The 14,397-nt window shown below is 34.9% G+C and overlaps 1 protein-coding gene across 4 annotated transcripts in view; it reads right to left on the reverse strand.

Moving 5' to 3' along the window:
• The window catches only part of MAPK8 (mitogen-activated protein kinase 8), a 106,226-nt gene that overhangs the window by 36,703 nt on the left and 55,126 nt on the right, over nt 1-14,397 (reverse strand). For 3 of the 4 annotated variants that reach the window (XM_059900634.1, XM_059900633.1, XM_059900635.1), the window contains exons 2-3: nt 5,590-5,760; nt 1,788-1,917 (exon numbers count right to left, since the gene is read on the reverse strand). In XM_059900634.1, the coding sequence (XP_059756617.1) occupies nt 1,788-1,917; nt 5,590-5,711 (252 nt within the window). In that variant the 5' untranslated portion in view covers nt 5,712-5,760. Of the gene's footprint in view, nt 1-1,787; nt 1,918-5,589; nt 5,761-14,397 lie in introns of those variants that run through there. The other variant, XM_059900636.1, reaches the window with a different exon arrangement.

The following is a 14,397-nucleotide window of genomic DNA, read 5'->3' on the forward strand; positions in this document are numbered from 1 at the left end:
AGTAATTTTTCTTTGTCTTTAATTTTTGCCAATTTGATTACTATGTGTCTCGGCGTGTTTCTCCTTGGGGTTATCCTGCCTGGGACTCTCTGTGCCTCCTGGAGTTGGGTGGCTATTTCCTTTCCCATGTTAGGGAAGTTTTCGACTATAATCTCTTCCAATATTTTCTTGGATCCTTCTTCTCTCTCTTCTTGTTCTGGGACCCCTATAATGTGAATGTTGTTGTGTTTAATATTGTCCCAGAGGTCTCTTAGGCTGTCTTCCTTTCTTTTCATTCTTTTTTCTTTATTCTGTTCCGTGGCAGTCAACCCACCACTCTGTCTTCCAGGTCACTTATCCGTTCTTCTGCCTCAGTTATTCTGCTACTGATTCCTTCTAGTGTATTTTTCACTTCAGTTATTGTATTGTTCATCTCTGTTTCTTTGTTCTTTAATTCTTCTAGGTGTTTGTTAAACATTTCTTGCATCTTCTCAATCTTTGCTTCCATTCTTTTTCTGAGGTCCTGGATCACCTTCACTATCATCATTCTGAATTCTTTTTCTGGAAGGTTGCCTATCTCCACTTCATTTAGTTGGTTTTCTGGGGTTTTATCTTGTTCCTTCATCTGGTAAAAAGTCCTCTGCCTTTTCATTTTGTCTATCTTTCTGTGAATGTGGTTCTCCTTCCACAGGCTGCAGAATTGTAGTTCTTCTTGCTTCTGTTGTCTGTTCTCTGGTGGATGAGGCTATCTAAGAGGCTTGTGCAAGTTTCCTGATTGGAGGGACTGGTGGTGGGTAGAGCTGGGTGTTGCTCTGGTGGGCAGAGCTCAGTAAAACTTTAATCCGCTTGTCTGCTGATGGGTGGGGCTGCGTTCTATCTGCCATAATTTGACAATTAAACTTTTACTGCTTTATCACATCTGATATTTAACTCTTTATGTATTTATTTTGTCTTCAAAATAACACTGTAAGCTCCCTCAAAAAGGAGTCTAATCCTCAATTTCCATAAATTTTTTCCCTTGGTGCTAATCTACTAACTCCAATACACAGAGGCTTGCACATAGCTAGCTCTCAAAATGTGGTAAATTGTGTTTTCTGCAATCAGAAAGTATTGAGCTCTTTATAAACTCCTTTGGACAAACACCACAACACATCTCCAGTCAGATGCTTTGGGTTTAGTACTTCATAAAACTGTCCCTTGTACAATGTACTCCTAGTTTATTTCCTCTCATCTTGGAGAAATCATTCCATTAAAATAATCATAAAAGTATCAGTATGCTTAATATAAGTTTTAAAAAGTGTAAAGGGGCGAAAGTCATAGGTTTAAGTCTTTATAATCATTAGAAAATAGAATTAGGAATGTTTTACTAATTCCATTTAAATATTTTTTAAAGTTTCTGGTAAACTGCTTTATCCAGTATTATTAAATAAAGTTCCAATGTCAAAGAATAATGGGAACAATTTCATCTCTGTGCTCAGGCTCCAGTTTTCCGAAATGTCAGCTTAATAGAAAACAAAAAAGCAGAAGATGAGATCAAGCCTAAATAAAGTTCTAAAACATCTACCTCTTTAAAACTCCTTTTGCAAATTAAATGTCAGAAAATTACACAATCTTAATTTCATAAGCTATTTTTCTTCTAATATAATTTAATAAAGTTCAGAAAAATTTATATATCCCTTTAAGCAATGCTTCGATCCAAAAGAACAATTTAAAGCACCCACTATTTTAAAAGATTTTTATATTCATGTATTCATGAACAAATCTTGATTTCATTTATACTTAAGAAATTTTCTAAAATGTTCACTTACATTTTTGTGATTTACACATTTCATAAGAACTAGCTCTCTGTAAGCACGCTTAGCATGAGTTTGATTCTGAAATGGCCGGCTTAGCTTCTTGATTGCAACATTTCTTTCAAGAATGGCATCATAAGCTGCACTGTAATAAGAAATTCAAAAACAACAAAAAGCTTAAAAATCTGCAAAACTGAATTTATGAAACATTCATGTAGATTCCTCACTTTCTCCAAAGATAAATGCATTTGAACCAATTTCCAGCCCTTGATGCTCAACATGTCTCTTCTATACCTATTAGAGCATATTCCAACAGTGTACAGCATTGTTAACTGTTTCTTAAAATGCTAATGGATTAAAAGTGAAAATGGACTGTGAAGAAAGAGACTGCTTGTTCACTGGGTGTCATCCAAGATCCACCTAGCATACAATGGGCACTCAATGCACAAATGTTTAATGAGTATTCAGGTCTAATAGATAGCTTAGAGCCCAAATGAATCCCTCACCCCAAATCTGCACCAAGGAAAGACAGGATAAAGAACACATGTGGTCATAAATTCTACTCAAAACACCTGTTGAAGAATTCTACATAACTACATCACTTCCTCTTTAGACACAACAAAATGAATACAGAAGAGGAAAGTGCATATAGAGGCATCTAGATGAAAGATTATTTTATAAAAAGTAAACACTTAAAATTTGTTTTGGAGGAGAAATTAAAAATCAAGGTATTTATAAATATAAATGCCAGACTTCAGGACATCAGAAGCTGTTTCATAACTATTAACGAAACATCTATAATTCTGGGAAATATAACACTATACTCATTAACTCTTCATATCTTCCTCTACCATATGACTCTGACCAAATGGCACATTTTGCAAATGACAGGTCAAAGAACGTATAGCACAAGTAAGGTAAAGTGTCTTAAAATTATAGAATATTATGATTAAAAGAGGCTTTTAAAAATCATTTGGATTAATCACTGCCTGATATAGGGCCAGAGAGGTTAAGTAATTTGTCCAAGGTCAGCCAGAAAGTTAAAAGCAAAGCTGAGACTAGAAGACTAAGACATGAGGTCGTGCTTTTCATACTGGACCACCTAACATACTATAAAAGATGAGTTCTGTTTATATAATATTTGGAAAGTCACCACACTACTGATTAAAATTATTCTCTCACCTAACTGGAAACCTGAGTTTGTTCTGTGGCAATCTTACTATATCAAATACAGTGAAGAAATTATGTATTAAGAAATTGGTACTGCATAAAAGGACACATCTATACATTCTATATATACCATTAACTATTGCCTATATACATATAGATACATACACACCAAAACATACATATTATAATCTTTACTTAGAAAATGCTGTTATTTACAGATATGTTCTTCCCAAATTAAAAAAAAAGCAAAACAAAAAACATTAGGGGTCACATAAAATGATTAGAAGTTTTGACTGTTTCAGACAAAGTATTTTATTTTTAACCATTAAATTCATTCCTATTAATTTTTTATCTGCTATATCAAGCTCTAAAAATACAAAAATTCAAGTATTTGATTGAACTATTTTGTATCCAAGTAAATTAGATTTCTAATTATTGATTCTTTTTTTTTAATTAATTAATTTTTGGCTGCATTGCATGTTCGTTTATTGTGGTACGTGGGCTTCTCATTACGGTGGCTTCTCTTGTTGCGGAGCACAGGCTCTAGGCACACGGGCTTCAGTAGCTGTGGCTCAAAGGCTCTAGAGCGCAGGCTCAGTAGTTGTGGCTCACGGGCTTAGGTGCTCCGCGGCATGTGGGATCTTCCCAGACCAGGGCTCGAACCCATGTCTCCTGCATTGGCAGACAGATTCTTAACCACTGCGCAACCAGGGAAGCCCATAATTATTGATTCTTAAATGTGCACAAATTAGAAACACCTGGGGACTCAGAGGCCCCAATCCAGACCCAATGAATCTTACCATCTATAACTGGGGCCCAAAATAATGCCTTTAAAAAAAAAATTAAGTTCTTCAATTGATTCTGACAGTAGTACAACAGTGAGTTTAAAAAAAATTTTTATTATTTGTCTATTTCATAGTAATGTTTTGTGAAGGAATAAGCAAAAATTTGAAGGCATTTATTCCTTAGGACAGGGGTTGGTTACCTTCCAAAGCAATTAAAAAAGAAAATTCTGGTACACAAATTTCAAAAAGCACTTGTCTGAGGATAAGTGAAGGTAAAGGAACAATATATTTTTAATATACTATTAAGTATTTTATAAATAATATATTCCTCACAACAACCCTGTATACTAGGTGGGAAAACAGGCTTTAGAAGAGTTAATTTGCCATGTGAGTCACAAAGTTAATAAATCAGAGAGCTAGAATCTGAACCAAGAGTTCGCTTTCAGAATTCTTACCATATTGATATTACCACATCATTTTCCTTAAATTTAATTTGTGGATGGTTAAATGTGATCAGTTAAGATGACAACCAATCAGCCAATAATGCTTTATAAAATGACCCAGCTTCTGTAGTTTGTGATAGTATAAATTACTTTAAGAATACAGAAAAGAGAATAAATGCTACAGTCCCCATTACACAAATTTGTTTGATTCTAATATTTTACCATTATTCCTCTGAACTTTTTTAAAAGAAATATATTATTATAGGTAAAGCCCCCTTCCTTCTCTCTATTCTCAGAGGTAAGTACTATCCTGAGTTTGGTGTTTATGAATGTTTTTATACTTTTGCATACATAAATATATGGTACTGTTTTGCATACTTTAAACTACATATATATATATATATATATATATATATACACACACACAGTATAATAATGTATGTATATTCTACATCTTGCTTTTAAACTCAGCGTTACATTTCTGATTATCCTTGTTGATACATATAAGCGCCAGTTCATTTTAAATGTTGTAGAGTATTTCACTGTATGATTATTTTTTATTCTCCTACTGATAGATTTGATGCTATTACCAATTTTTGCTATTTTAAATGGTACTGCAAAGAACAGCCCTACATATGTCTCTTTCTGTACATATGCAAGAGCTGTAGGCAAAAGTTTTTCTAGAACCTGGGAGAACTGCAGGGTTGTAAACACTTAGGATTTTTTAATAGATTCCAAAACAAATCTGGTTCAAGAAGAGGTAATAAAGATATAATTATGCCTGAGTGAGGCTTAGAATTCCCTACAACACTAGCTTATTATACTAACTTAGTAACCTAAAATTATTAACAGAACTGTCCCAAAGAGTGTTTTGATTTTCAGTTTATAAGGAATTATGCTGATCTATAAAGCCTAGGCCTTTTGTAAAAATTAGCTTGTAGATCAATTTTAAAGATACATAGGAGTTTTGAAACACATACAGTGACATATTAGCTGACTTTTTTCCCCAGTGTAAAATAAGATTTATGATATTCCAGAATTTCATTACAGTGTAAAAGTGATGATTAAGTGAAGCTTCTTATTAAACAATTAGCTATGGGAATAAATGTATACATGGAATTAACAAGCATGCCACTTATTCTTTCCTGATACACATATCTATCTTTACATGGCTTACGACCAAGTATTTAATCATAATTTATACTTAAAGATGACAGAGCTGATTTCTAAAATTATGTTTTATGAATAATAAAAAAGCCATTAATCTCAGAACAAAACAACTAACTGTGTTATAGCTTTAATTTAAATTTTATAGTTTTAATTTTTTGAGGCAAGCTAAATATTTACCAAGGAATTTATGAGAGAAGAAAACAGAGCAGTTAATGATTCTTTGCCTAATTTTTGGAAGTAAAAACTTACCATACTATTCCTTGGGCTCCTGAACCTATAGGTTTTAAATTCTGATACCGTTTCAGGACTGTGAATGTAGAATCTCCAATCTCTACACTATAAAAATTGCTGTCACGCTTGCTTCTGCTCATGGTGGCAAGCAATTAATTTAATGGCTTCATCCAAAAATTCACCGAGAAGCTGCAAAACGGAACAAAATGTGATGTTAACAGAATGAATTTGCTTAATCTTAAAATTCAAGTCATCACTCTAGTCACAGATTGCTAGATGTTAAAAGAGCTGCTTTGTTAAAAAACACAGTTAGAAAGAAAAAATTACCACAGAGCCTGGTTAGCATCTGTTATACTTAAGAAACAACCAATAGTTTAAAAAAGAAAAACAAAAAGCAAATACTTATAACTGTTTTTAAGGTCACTTCCAGTTTAAAAGTTTAAACTAGTCCTTTCTATGTTTATTATAGTGTTGAAACCTTAATTTTTGTAACTGATAAACTTTCATTCAAAAATAATTCACAATCTCACTGAGTGTTCATGGAAGGAACAACAAATTGACAGGCTAGTAAGCCAGTTATCACATATCACTCCTACAGAAAAAAACTAACAAACGCAGAGCAGCACCTTGCTGTCATTATAACAGAGCCCCTGATCCCCAACAGCAACATCTGGGTGTAATGCATAAGCTGAGGTTGTAACGGTTGAAAGAAGAGAATCAAGGTAGAAAATATAAGATTAAAAAAAAAAAGATATAAGGTAAAGTTATTTTAAAAATAAGAAACTATAAGAGAAGCCTTTAGTATATTGGGATATGAAACAAAACAATGCTGTTCTGAACTGTTTGGGTCATCTAAAGCATAACCTAAGTTCTGACCAGTTTTTTACAATTAGTCTGATTAAAAGCCAAAGCAGTCTTTTCCTACCCGTTTGAGTACTGCTTACTGACAAACCTTATTAACCATCCTTACTAGACAAAACTGGCCTATTCTAAAATGCATACAAGGGACTTCCCTGGTGGTCCAATAGTTGAGACTCCACGCTTCCAATGCAGGGGGCGCAGGTTCAATCCCTGGTCGGGGAACTAGGATCCCACATGCCGCACAACGTGGCCAAAAAATAAAATAAAATAAAGTGAGCCTTAAAATGCATGCAAGACAGCTCCAACCTACTCTCCATATCCCGCAATAAACTGAGAAACCAGTTAGGTCTAAAGAATTACTATTTTTGTGTGTGTGGCTGCAAGACAATGCTAACAACAAAAACAAACACACAAAAAATTCTGATAAGACTTAGAATGCAAAGATTTAATTCAACATATATTAAATGCTTACCATGTGCCAGGCACTGTGCTGTGCCCTGGGGCCAGATCATGAAGAGGCTCATGAACTGGATTCTAATAGCTGAATTCTTTTTTTTTTCTTTTTTTAAAGCAGGTGGATGAGTTTATTCTGTGCACACACATGCAGACCTAAGTAATCATATCCACATAATAGCTGAATTCTTAGAGTAGGATAGAAGCCACTGGAAAATGCAGAGTAAGAGAGTGCCTTGACTAGATCCCTAGCTGCTACTTGGAGATTATACTGCAAGAGAGGGAGCAAGAGCTGCAAGAGGAAAACCAGTGAGCTACTGAACTAAGCCAAATGAAAGAAATAAAATTAAAATTAAAAAGAAGTTTTAGGTAGGTGGAGTTAAAAATAAACAAAAACTAAACAAAAAGTTTAAACAGTGTAGGCTTTAGAAGAAATAAACTGGAAGCAATTGTGAAGGCAGAGAAATGATTTAGATAAATTAAAGAAAGGCCCAGAGAAACATTTCCAAAATCAATAACAAAACTAGTCATGTAATATTCCAGAGAAGACTGTCTGAAACCACAAGTCTCATTAACTCTGCCTAAGTTAACAGACCATAGGCTTGCAATTTCTACAAAAAAGCCTGTGGAGATAGTGACTGGAACTGTACTGAGTAATAAACATCAATTTGGGGAGAAATGACATTATAACAATTTTGAGTTTTCTGATCCATGAACATGATATTCATTTCCATTTATTTGGTTCTCCTTTAAGTTCCCTCAGCAATGTTTTATAGTTTCCAATACACAGGTCTTGCAAAATTCTGTTCAACTTCTCCATAGTATTATTGACATTTAGATGCTACTGTGAATGTTTTTACGTTAATTTATTTTTATTTAAATTTCAGTTGTTCATTGTTAGTACAAAGAAACACAATTAATTCTTTTGTATAATAACTTTGTACTAAGCTCACTTATTAGTCTTAGTAGTCTTTTTTGCGGATTCTTTGAGATTTTCTACACACACAAGCAGTTTCATTTCTTCATTTCCAATTTGGATGGCTTTGAATTCCTTTTCTTGCCTCACTGCACTGACTGTAATTCCCATACAATCCTGAATAGAAGTGGTAAGAGCAAGCATCATTCCCTCATTCCTGACCTTAGGGGAAAAGCATTCAGTCTTTCACCACTAAGTGTGATGTAAATTACAGGATTTTACTAGACACCCTTTAACAGGCAGAAAAAGTTCCCTTCAAGTCCTAGTTTACTGAGAGTTTTTTATCACTATAGAGCATTAAATTTTGTCAAATGATTTTTCTGAATCTATTCAGATAATCATATGTTTTTTCTTTCTTAGTAGTTTCATATGGTGAATTATACTGATTGATTTTCAAACGTTAAACCAAACTTGTATTCCTGTAATGACTCTTACTTGGTAAAAAGTATTATCTTTTTTTTTTTTTAATACTATTGATTCAGTTGGCTAAAATTTCATTAAAGGTTTTTCCATATATTTTTGTGGGGGCTATTGGTCTGTAGTTTTCTTTCATGCTAAGGGTAAATGCTGACCTCATAAAATGAGTTGGGAATTATTCCCTCCTTTTTATTTTCTGAGAGACTCTGTGTAGAACTGATACTATTTCATCTTGAATGTTTGATAGAATGCCTCAGTGAACATTCTAGGACAAGAGATTTTTTGAAGGAAGATTTTTAACTGCAAATTTATTTTTTAAAAAAATATATAGGGCTACTCAGGTTATCTATTTCTTCTTAAATGAGCTTTTGGTAGTTTGTGTTTTTAAAGGAATTTGCTCATTTCATCTCAATTGTTGGATTTAATGTCTATAGGATCTGTAGACATGTGTCCTCTTTCATTCCTGCTATTGTAATCTGCATCCTCTCTCTTTTTTTCCTGATTAATCTGGCTAGAATTTTATCACTATTATTGATCTTTTTAAAAAGCCAAATTTTAATTTCTGTTTTTCTTTATTGTTTTGTACTTTTCTGTTTCTTTGGTTTCTGCTCTTGTCTTTATTCCCTTTTTTGTTTTACGATTACCCTTATCCTTTAGTTTCTTAAGATGGAAGCTTAAGAGTACTGATTTGAGGACTGCTTTTTTTTTTTTTTTGTTAATCATTTATTTATCATGAGAAACTATTCCTTAGCCCAGATATTAGTAGTTCATAGTTCAGGAACACAGGTAAGTGACAAACTTCCATGGAACTCAACCCAAAGAAATTCTTTATATTCCAAAATCACTTTGCACTCTGAAAGATACCAGCCTTCCTCATCTCCTCAAAATCTTTTATGGAATCATAATTTCTGTAGAAATCTGCATATGCCTTCTTTCTTGGTTCAGCCACAGCAAACTTATAGAAAGCTGCAACTCCCAAGGAGACAACGAATGCTCCAACAATATGAAATCGCAGACGCTTGGCAAGAAGGCCACGCATCTGAGGTTTTGTCAAAGAACTGGAAGCCATGGTAGTTTTTCTCCTTGACAGCTCAACAACGACGTCCTTGGAGAAATGGACCAGGACTGCTTTTTATAATATAAACACTTAATACCATAATTTACCTTTAAAGCAGCACTTCAGAGCTTCATCCCACAATTTTTTTTACCATCAAATCTATACTTAATAATAATAAAAGCAAAATTTTACATAGAGCTTACTTTAGCTGGGTCCTGTTTCAAGTGCTTATACTCTTTTAATCCTCACAACAGTCCTGTGAAGGTTTTCTAATTGTTTATGGATAGAGAGTAAATTCAGTCCCTGTTACTACATCTTGGCTGGAAGTATAAGTCCCATTTACTCATTTTGTCTGATGTTGCATTATGTTAAGAAAGGACCTATTGTTTTTCCATTTTACACATGACAGAATTGAGTCTTTAAAGGTTACCTATGGTTGCAAATTTAGTAAAGAGTAAAGTGAGGTTTGTTTTTTTTTAGAGTGAGGATTTGAGTCCTTCATCCATACACTATATTGAGTCCAAAATAAAACAAGTCTTGGTGCTGAAGAAGGCATGAAGGAAGAGGTCAAGTTACAAACATGTTGTGTCTTAAGCATGTTGAGTCTGAGATACCTCACCGAGACATCCAAATGGAAATATCAATTTGGTAGCTAGATACAGAATTGGACCTCAGAGAAGTCTAGGTGAAAAATATAAATTTAAGAGTTGGCACTGTTATTGAAGCAATGAGAAAGAATATTACTCAAGAGGATATAGTAGTAAGAAAAGAAAGGCCTAAGAGTCAGCTTTGTGGATACCCACATTTAATGAGCAATTAGAGAAAGATAAGCCAACAAAGAAGTCAGAGAAGATGTAGCCAGAGACATACACAGAAAACGAGGAGAACACACTGAAGAAGCCAAAGGAAGAGTGTTTTCAAGGACAGAATGGCCAATTGTATTGAATGCTACAGAAATATCAAATAAGTAGAGTGATGGGGGTAGAAGGGTATTAGAATAGAATGATGGGGGTAGAAGGTAGACTGGAATGAGCTTAGGTGTGAATAGGATATGATTTTAGAAATAAGTTAAGCAGGTATAACTACTTCTTTAGAGAAGTTGATGGAGAAGACACGAGGAAATTGATGGAGAAAGGTATATGGTCAATGGAGGATGGTTAGATTAGATATTATATATAATATACTACAGCATAGCATGCATAATATATATAACATAAAGACAACCTGATCATATTTATCTGCTAATAGAAAAGACCCATAAAGATAGGAAGGGTGACACTAGGAGAGTGAAAAAGAAATCTGAGGTTTCAGTTAGCATAATATCTCTGAAAAGGTGGAAAGAAATGGGATCCAAAGCACATTGTGTGGCCATACAGAGATACTAATGCAGCACTGCCATCAGAAAATACCTTCAGAAGACTGAGACAGAAGGAACAATTTCTAAGATAAGGGCATTAAGGATACTGGTGAGATTTACAGAGGATTCATTTGGTGTACTGTTCTCTCCATAAGGAAGCTGGAACAGGAAGAGTGTGAGGAGGAAATGATATGGAGTCTGAAAATTCATTTCGCTACTCAAAAAGGCCTCTTTGTGGATTAAAACCAAAGAAACTATAGTTATAGAATTTAGATGTGACTGGTCATGAGGCTCATAGGAATAAAAGAAAAGATAGGCATTATTATGCCATTTAATAGAGGAGTAGCTGAGGCTCAAAGTGGTTAACATGCAACAGAATGTTGTGGACATACTGAGTTTCAGCTTTAGCTTTCAAAATAGTCCTCTGCAAGAACACTACACTCAGGTCAACGCGGTTAAATTATCATCCCCAAACTCTTTCACCTGATTTACTCATTTCCCTTTCTTTTTTGGGAAATACTTTGACCTCTTTTTTGTAGCTATCCAAATTCTACCTACCAAAGACTAGCTTAAATATAATCTTCATGAAGCCTTTTCCAGCTTGAACCTAATTTCTCATCAAAACTACCCTGCTGTATATTTAGATATGCAGATTTTACTGCCAGACTGTGGTCTTTCTGAGGGCAAGGACTGTGTCTCCTACACTCTCAGATTTCCAAAACATGTCAGCTCTTCAAAAGAGGTATAATTTAATAAGTAACTGCTAAAAATGTTAACCAAGAATGTGAACCTTTTTTAAAGTAACAAATCACTTTTAAAAGTTCTGTTTATCTTTACCATTGTTTTCCTTCATAAGCAAGAAAAAAAAAAAGGCTGAATTAGGCTTTTATAACCCAAGGTTTATTTCTTTAATGTCTATACAAGAAACAAGACTCAACTGCTATCAGGCTGGCCCATCCATAAAATGGTTGGTCTGGTGAGCCTGAATGTAGAGACAAACGAGTTAAACTAAGTAGTTATATAAAAAGTACTCAGGGAAAAAAGAGTGAGTTCAATAGAGCCATAAAGCCAGGCCTCACAGACAACTGTAAAATAATTCAGGCAATGCAACAAAGTTCATAATTCAAGCTCTAATCGTCAGATAATCTTGACAATAAGTCACTGGGGTGAATTGGAGCCTATCTATCTTTACTCATCTTGCTTTTATGGCTACCAGCAGACTCCCTCTGTGATGGTTAATTTTGCGTGTCAAATTGACTAGGCCACAGGGTACACAGATATTTGGTCAAACATTACTCTAGGTGATTCTGTGAGGGTGTGTGGATGACTTTAACATTTAAAATTTAAGTCAATAGATTGAGTAAAGCATATTGCTCTCCTCAATGTAGGCGGGCCACATCCAAACAGCTGAAGGCTTGAATAAAAATGATAAGGTTTATTCTCCTGCAAGTAGAAGGGAACTCTGACTACCTTCAGGCTAGGATATCATTTTTTTCATGCTTTCAGACTAGAACTGAAATAGTGAGTCTTGAGCCTGCTGGCCTTCAGGCTAGAACTTAACATCATCGGCTATTCTGGGTCTCAGGCCTTCAGACTAAGACTAGAGTTATATCAGCTTTCTGGGTCTCCAGAGTGCCAACTGTATATCTTGGAATTTGTCAGCCTCTATTATCTCTCTCTCTCTCTCTCTCTCTCGCCCCTCCCTCCCTCATCCATCCATCCACCCATCCATCCATATATCCATCCATCCATCCATCTACCCACCCATCACATTGGTTCGTTTCTCTGGAGAACCTTGACTAATATAACATCTCACTCTACTCTGAAATTTTCTTCTGTATAACTCTTGGCTTCTACTACCTCATGATGGCTGCATGCTGACTTTTCCCTCATCATCTTCTACTTAGGACTCTGCTCAAACATCAGCTTCTCAGAAATGCCTTACATGATTAGTCTATCTAAAATAGTACCCTCTAATCACACACTCTTCCTCAGCCTGCTTCATTTTTCTTCAAAGCACTTACACTACTGACATCTATTACATGCTACTTATCTGTCCCCTCAACGTAAGTTGCATGAAAGCATGAAAGTTGCTCTGTTCATGATTAAATCACCAGAGCCTAGAATAGTAACTGGCAAATATTAGGCATTCAAATAGGTGTTGAATGAACAACAAATGAACAAACTGTAACTATAAGTTCCCATTACGAACTGTCCATCATTCTCCTCCTCTCAAGGAGTAATTTACCGGAGAAAAAAGAGATATGTGCTTGATTAGTTTAATGCCCATTACTGCTGTTTGTGCAGTTTTCATACCAGGCCACTTCACAGACTACTACCCTTGGGTCAAAGGCCTGCCCTGGGCTTATCAATTATGGCCAAGGTGGCAGAACCACATTCTACAGTATCCATCTATGCTAAGGAATTGCTTAGGGCTGCTTTCTCAGCAAGTAGGTAATAGCCTTTAAAATGAGGTTAGGTCTAACTAATGAAGTCTGACTACTTTCAGATTATAGTCAGAGATTCCTGGCCTCACACCTAAGTCAATGTTTCAAAATTCCTATTAAATTTAACATCACTCTTAAAAGCCCTCAAGTGGCCTCTAGAGCAGATCTCAACTGCCACTATGTAAATGCATCTATTTCAGTTCCACGTATTTTTCAAAGCTTATTCTTCAATTATATTTGAAGTAATTAATATAGAAATACCATTATGTCATATACTAACATGGCCCACTCAAACAACAGATTTGTCCACAATTAAATTGACATAAGTAGAAACAATATATCAAATATAAGGTGCATTCTACGGTAATCTCCTCTCCCTCCTTTCCCCAAAATAAGTTGTGGTCGATTAGCTATTTCTGTCTCTCACAAACTATGCTTTTTTTCTTTCTCTAGGAAGGAGAGTCCCCACTGGGTGGTGTGCAAGCAGTACAAAATCTTGGGCTTAGTGATTTCTCTTCTATAACAAGGCAGTAGACCCAATATGAACAATGAGCCAGCCCAGGTCTAAGCACATGCTGGAGGGCTCAGGTTGAGACATGATGATCAGGCTTCAGACACAGCTGTTACTAGCACCAAACTAAGAAAACCAGACTTTAATCACTAGTATAATTAGCACATTCTTTAGCTACCCACGAGTGGAGAAAGAAATTATTCCAGCCAAGAGATAACCCTGGTGTCCGGACCACTATGAATTCTTTCTATTAGGAGAACCAGAGCCCCACCCACAAAGAAGGTAGGGGAAAGAAGGCCTGGTTTGTACTTCCGCAATTGGATTTTGTACAATCTACTCATAAAATAGATTTAATTCTTTTTTGTGTGTGTAAATTTTTTTAACTGAAATACAGTTGATTTACAATGTTGTGTCAGTTTCAGGTGTACAGCAAAGTGATTCAGTATATACATATTCTTTTTCAGATTTTCCCTTATAAGTTATTACAAAATATTGAGTATAGTTCTCTGTGCTATAGAATAGGTCCTTGTTAGTTATCTGTTTTATATATAGTAGTGTTTATACGTTAATCCCAAATTCCTAATTTATCCCTCCCCCATTCCTTTCCCTTTGGTAACCACAAATTTGTTTTCTATGTCTGTAGGTCTATTTCTGTTTTGCAAATAAGTTCAATTTGTATTTTTTTTTTTTTTTTAGATTGCACATATAAGCAATATCATATAATATTTGTCTTTCTCTGTCTGGCTT

This window comes from Balaenoptera ricei, chromosome 16 (genome assembly GCF_028023285.1).
Source record: "Balaenoptera ricei isolate mBalRic1 chromosome 16, mBalRic1.hap2, whole genome shotgun sequence".
Classification (NCBI taxonomy): Eukaryota; Metazoa; Chordata; class Mammalia; order Artiodactyla; family Balaenopteridae; genus Balaenoptera; species Balaenoptera ricei.